The following is a 6,803-nucleotide window of genomic DNA, read 5'->3' as shown; positions in this document are numbered from 1 at the left end:
ATTCAAGCCACAGAAGGGAACTGGGTTGCATGAGATCTCCTGTAAATTTCATTCTGGCTCTAAGTTCCCGTCGAATCAATAAGGTGGATGGGAGAGTTCACAGCAAAGTGTCCAACATTCTCAGAAGTGTTCTTGACTCTCCTCTGCTCTCCTCGTCCTGTTCCCTCCTTTGGAGCACACAAGCTGGGGTAGCCTTTTGCTCTGTTGTACAACACACAACAGGCACAACGTGGAGCTACCAAGGCTGGGATCCTGGAAAAAGACTACAGTAAGGAAGAGATGGGCCTCCCTGGGACGACTAGGTAGCTAGACTTGGGTAGACACACCTCGAGCAAACTGCTCAATTTTTATAAGCCTCAGTTTCTTCAGCAGTAAAGTGAGGATACTAGAACCCACTGCATAGGGTGAGAATTGAATCAGATGCTGGACACAAAGGGCTTTAACAGAGGGTCGACATACAGCTAGTCCATTAAATATCATCTCCCTGTCACCAAGGGGACTCGGGCTGTGTCTTCAAGGGGATTGAGATGTACAGATGGAGCTTGTGGGGTCACAGGGGACAGTGGGTTGAGGCAGGTGGGGGAAGATGGCAGGAGGCCCTGACATACAGACAAAGGGATCTGGGCCTGAGAAAGCAAAGAGTTTAGAGCCTTGCTTTGTCCCCATTTCTCCTCCTCTACTCTGGTCGCTGCTCTGGACAAAATGTAATAGGTTAAAAATAATAGGACTATTTGTCATGAACTCAGACTTCAAGGGTTGCTTCCCTAGTTTTGGAAAGAGCTGCACATCTGTCCCCAGCCCACCTGGAAAGCAACATAAAACACCATGTGCTCTGACATGGCTTCATGGTTCCAATAGGCACAGGGTTGGAGGCGGCCACCTTCCAGGGCAGGCTCTCTTGGTGCAGTTTTCACAGCACCTGTGGCTCCTGAGTTGAGGAAGGTATGGCCAGTGGGTGACATGTGGGCTGTCTGTTCAGTTTTCACTGGAGAGTTCAGAGCTTGGAGTGTACAATGCTACCTGGAGGTGCCAATTCTTTAGTGTTGTGTCCAGCATATGGTAACCTACTTATAAATGATAGCATCTATGAGGCAGGATTTATGCCTGACATCTGAAAGATTAATACTGAAAGGAATGAATTATGTGGAAAGAGAGCACAGTGACTAGTATCACGGATTCCATGTGTATTCAATTACCTTCTACACTGGCACAAGTCAGTCTCAGGCCATGCCTTAAGTGTTTACTGATCAACTACTATGTACCAGGCATTGTGGGAAACAAAGCAGCTTGCCTCATGCTCTTCTGAGTGAGTCTCAGGCACAGACTTGGAGCCCAGGGGTGAAGACTTTTCTGAACCTCTTAGCATCAATATTACAGAGTGGTTACTGGCTGAGTTATCACAACACTGGGTCTCTAAGCCTTAGTTCCCCGATCTGTAAATCTCTCTTCAAAGAAAGGCTGTGGATATGAAAGGCGGAAACATAAAGCTCTTATGACAATGCCTCACTCTTACAAGGCCTCAGCCAATGGGAGGTGCTATTTTCAATCTCCTGGAAAACTAGCAAAAGATCTCAATTTTAGTAGTATTTTATGAAAATTTGGTAATATAAAAATCTCTAAAATTTCAAATAATACTAAAGACTAAGATACTTTATTTTTTCAACCTTTTACAGGAATAATAATTTCAGAAGTGCTTACTATCAACATGGTTTCCAAATATTTTAGCCTCTCAGTGAACCTATGTGGTAGGTATAGAAATTATCCCATTTCACAGATAAGAAAATTCCTGCACAGAAAAATTAACAGGCCAGGGTCACACAATTTTTAGAAATATTCCTTTAGTTTTCATTTTCTTCCATCTACCTCCCACTTCCCCTGACACTCTCTCTAGATTCCTGACAAGATGACAACTCAACCCAGTATGATAGACGGTCTTCCTGTCACCAAGTTGCCTTCCTTGTTTCCCTTCATGTCTGTCCGTATCTAAACACAGCAAGAAGCCTGCTTGTTACCAAACTCGAAAAATGCTCCAGGCATTTACATATTTCCACTCCTCCATCTCCTTTGGATACATTGCTCTGCAAGGCCTAACCCTTTCTAAGGAAAAGACCTTGAATATGTAAACAAAGAACAAAAAGTGTTTTTTGCTCAACTCCCCCCTCAACCCCCACAACCCCCCACTCCTCTCGCCCCTCATTCTACAAGGATTAAGCTAGAACCTGATGCAGTTACTGACTGACAGGAAATTAGGGTGACAACAGGATGCTCTGTGCTTTGGACAAGCAGGAACCTAAGTAGTTGAGATGCATACCTCAGGAAGAATTTTAATAAACCCAAATTCTTGCATCATTCCAGAGAGAAGCACTAAAACCATTAACTTGGAATATTTTTTCATTGTGTCTATCAGTAATCTTTTGCCAAAGTATATGCTTGAGTGCATATATTCTGTAGCCAAAAATCACATATGAACTGGTCTCCCTTACATCTTCAAAACAGATTCCACTGAGCTACTGTGCAGTTATTTCCCAGGCTCTAGTTTGCAGGATGACACTGAATAAAACAAGCTAACAACTTATGTTATGTGTTTTGCAGATGTACAGGCACATGCAGCAATAAGAAAGAAGCACCTGGTAAAGGCGGTCCTTAGTAAATGAGAGACACTGAAGAGTAAAGAAGTGACTTGTATAGAAATGGTGTCAGTACAATGCAGCTATTAGCTGAAACCTGCCAGAAATCCACTCTGTACCATCATTTCTGTTTCTCAAACAGTGACTCTCAGGCCTGTCAGCTAGCACAGGGTTAGGGAGATGTGGAACCAGGGAGGTTACATCCTATTGTGTTGGCACAAAATGGTCCAGCATCCCCATTCATGAACTGGGGAACCAGAGGGTCATTTGTCCCAACCCACTTCCTGTTCCATGAAGAAGGAAATCAGGTCGACAAAGATGGGGAAGTCAGAGGTGCTTCTGCAGTGGCTTTTAAGGGTCTATGCAATAGCTGATTAATCCTGAGTGAGACAAAATCCTTAGCCATAAATGCAATTATAAAGGATTTCTGGAAAAATTTTCTCAGGATGCAGAGAGGGGAGGATTATTGTGCACAGTGTCTAATTCTATACCATCAAAACCTGGCTACTTTCCCTTTCACATGCCACCCTGAGGCCCCCAGCATAGTTTTTGTAACTAATTTCATTAGTAAGGGGCGGGGAGAGGGGTGTCTCTGGTCCTCAGAGGGTCATCCATTTTGAAATTACCCTCTTTACGTAAATCTTCCATATTTCCTGATGTAACTCAGAAACCCATTTCAAAACTGTTTCCTCCTGAAAAGGCTCCCTTCAAAATACAGAGTCTGATCTTAAATTTAGTGTTCAACTTTTAAAGATAATGGCATTACAACCTTTGGCCTTCAACACGGGCCTCCTCAGCAATGCTTTTATAATTTGGGCAAATAAGGAAGAGGAAAGTAAAAGAACTTCCTCCTTGTCAGGAAGCTCAAGTCAATAGCAGGGCTTGAACTTGACTTATTTTTCTAAGCGAGACTTTGCAAAGTCCGTATAAATGAACCGCCAACCAGCAAATATTACAGTTACTTGATTTGAGTGCTCCCAAAAAGTACAGCGGTGAAAAGATAGGCATGTTTCAGTAGGAAAACTCTTTTCTTCAAGCACTTAAAGGTGCTCTACCTCCCACCCACGTCTAGGAGAATGCAAGCGAGGAGACAAAGAGGGCCGGGATGGGGAGAAGGCCCTCCACTGGCCTAAAAGACAAGTCAGAGGACTTGCACCCCTGCAGTGGGCGATGCCAGCAGGCCGACACCGCACCCTGGCTTGGGATACCGCACCCTGGCTTGGGATTCCGCATCAGACAAAGCCAGCTTCTCATAGGTACCACCCAGACCCTTAGTTATAACACTTGGGTCCCCAAGAGCAGTTTTGCGAGGCTGCTGCCAAAATCTATTATGACAGAACGGACAGAAAACGCTCCCCCACACAATTCCCCAAGGCCAGGCCGGCCGGATGCCATTCCGGAGACGCAGCGCGAAGGGGTTAAGCGGGCGGACGGGCGGGTGACGTCACCTCATTTACATAGAAGCGCGCATATAGCGGCGTCCTCCGCGCCCCGCCCGGCACTAGGCGGCGGCCACTGTGCAGAGCGGACGTATCTCGCTTGCTCGTCGCTACGGTGAGTCCCGGGGCCCCTTCCTCCTCCCCAGCGCTTCTCTTCCCGACTCGCGGTCGTCCTCTGGCCGGCCGCATCCCTGAAACTGAGCCCGACTGGTCCTCCCGGAAAAGGCTTCCCTGGGGAGCGTGGGGATGCCAAACCCTTCCAGAGGCTGGGTAACAGGGTCGGGAACTTGGTGATTTTTTTTTTTTTAATAAAAAAGAAAAGAAAAAAACCAGGCGTTTTGTTCGGAGGGAACATTTTTTCTTTCTTTCCTTCCCCGCCAAAGGCATTCTTCATTGCCTCTTAGGCGGTGATTAATCAGCAATACAAAAAGCCTTTGTTCCAACTCACACCCACCCAATCCCAGAGCTGCACATTTTCCTCCTCTCTAAGGGCTTCGTGGGCTGTATCTGTCCAGGTTTCAGGCAGCTGGGCTATATTGTGAAATGTTTAAGACGTCCTTCTTGCAGGGCCATGCGTGCAAAGCTGCCGAATGGCCCCTAAATGCAAGGCAGGATTGATCTATAGGGTTGGGGAGAAGCTTTGTGTATGGCTGGCTGCATTGTTGAGAGTGAGAGGAAGCGGGTAGGGCGGTGGTCGGTGGCGCCCGGCAGCAGCTGCCGCCTTTGTGACAAGAGAAGGAATCAGGACGGCCCAAGTCTTTGGGAGAGAGGCCACGGATAGAAAATGGAAACACTTTGTGCAATCTTGGCTCGATTTTAAGAAATTTTACTGGATTTTCTTTCCCTTAAATTTGAAATAGCTTCACTATTCTCTTCTTTTGATACGTTGCAATTAACTCACGATGGTTAATTTCATTGTTCCCAGAGATTCGGCCTCCCAATTTGGTCCCCCGCGTTTTGAAATAATAAAGGGGTCTTTATTTGTTTGTTTGTTCTTACTTTTTTTTCCCCTGTAGAAAGAGGAAGATCTTAAGCCCTGAATAAAAGCGGAAGGAAGCAAAGTGGGGTTTCAGGCTTTAGATGCCAGAGCAGAAGCGCAATTCTGAGTCCGTAGAGACCAGAGTGAGTGGCTCTCTCTCAATGTTCCTCTTGGCTTTGTACCTGCAGCTTCCTCTGCAACCATGTCTGACAAACCCGATATGGCTGAGATTGAGAAATTCGATAAGTCGAAATTGAAGAAGACAGAAACGCAAGAGAAAAATCCACTGCCTTCCAAAGAAAGTAAGCTCATTCCCCTTCTCTAGAAAAGGCTGGGCGGGAGTGGCGGGGTGGGTAGGAGAGGACGGGAGGGGCTGGGAGAAGAATTGGGGGTAGGGAGTGCGGGGGAGGAGCGGCCAGTTTTTTGATGAATGTGGCTTGTAAAGGTTAATTTTTAAATGTTTTGCAGCCAAGAAAAACAGGGCTTTAGTAATTTAGTAATAGAATGTTTAATTTTACCATATTCATAATGCAAATCCTTTTAACGTGTTCTATGTAATATAAATACTTAAGGATGGAATGCCTATTTATACATAATAGATTTTTATGCGAAGGAGGATATTTTTAAACAGAAGTACTGTAATCCTATAGTATGCTATGCTTAATTCCCGTAATCAGCCCCCTCCATCTTCTTTTCTCTTTTTCTTTTCTGGTCACAGCAATTGAACAGGAGAAGCAAGCAGGCCAGTCGTAATGAGACGTGCACCAACAATATGTACTGTACATTCCACAAGCATTGCCTTCTTATTTTACTTTTAGCTGTTTAACTTCGTAAGATGCAAAGAGGTTGGATCAAGTTGAAATGATTGTGCTTCCCCTTTTCTCATCAAAAATGGTGAACTGCTGACAACGAAGGCCATGCCTGCCTCTCCCATCTGCCTGTCTGGCAGGCAGGGAAGGAAAAACTTTTGAAGGAGGAAGTTGGGTGGGTCAACAGTGAAATCTAGAGTGAAATGGAAGCTGATCCAAGGTGTCCTGCAGGCTGTAAAATGCAGTTTAATCAGAGTGCCATTTTCTTTCTCTTAAAATGATTTTAATTGGAATGCACAATTTTTTAATAAGCAAATAAAAAGTTTTAAAACCTGGCTGGTATGACTGATGTCTGGAAGGGACTAGCTTATTCTCAGGTGAAGTCTTTGCAAAGAGGACTGCCTCTTGGTCTCACTGGGAAGAAATAAATGACAAATAACCTGATGATGGGGGTAAATTCTGCAGCATGGAAGAGGGATTCATCCAGTATACTAAATACATTTTCTAGAGTACTGGGAGGTTATTTTCTTACAGTGGCTGAATGGAAGCTATATGGAAGATTTATTAAAAATATGTTTACAATCTTACAGGTTTTGGTAAGTCAACATTTATTTTATATAACCAAGTAAGTGAAGGTAGAGGTATATACAGGAAGATATTTCCAATATCATTAAGCTTATTTGACCAGTAAATGGCTTTGGAACAAGTAGAGTTTAAGCAGGCTTGTCAGGTAAATAATGGGTGAAAGTTGCATTTTTAACACAGCCTGAAAAAAGAATGTGGTATTTGTGATTCCTCATTGTCTAATGGCTGACTTTTAACTAGAATTCCACATTTAAATTTTTTTTAAAGAAGATACATGTATGTTTGATTTAATATGATATTAGGATAATTAAATTCTATTAATTTGAATAGTTTGAAATCTTTGGATTAAAAGGATGACTGATAC

At 44.0% G+C, this 6,803-nt stretch overlaps 1 protein-coding gene across 1 annotated transcript; it reads left to right on the top strand.

The window, feature by feature from the left end:
• Positions 1–4,101: 4,101 nt before the first annotated feature.
• LOC135320406 (thymosin beta-4-like) lies at positions 4,102–6,189 on the top strand. Its single transcript, XM_064483504.1, has 3 exons — positions 4,102–4,181; positions 5,234–5,347; positions 5,764–6,189. The coding sequence occupies exons 2-3, from the start codon at positions 5,248–5,250 to the stop codon at positions 5,796–5,798; spliced, it is 135 nt and encodes a 44-aa protein (XP_064339574.1). The 5' UTR covers positions 4,102–4,181; positions 5,234–5,247; the 3' UTR covers positions 5,799–6,189.
• The last annotated feature ends 614 nt before the right edge of the window (positions 6,190–6,803 follow it).

This window comes from Camelus dromedarius, chromosome Y (genome assembly GCF_036321535.1).
Source record: "Camelus dromedarius isolate mCamDro1 chromosome Y, mCamDro1.pat, whole genome shotgun sequence".
In the NCBI taxonomy this organism is placed as follows: domain Eukaryota; kingdom Metazoa; phylum Chordata; class Mammalia; order Artiodactyla; family Camelidae; genus Camelus; species Camelus dromedarius.
Note: the sequence above shows the minus strand (reverse complement) of the source record. Positions and strands in the feature narration are given on the sequence as shown.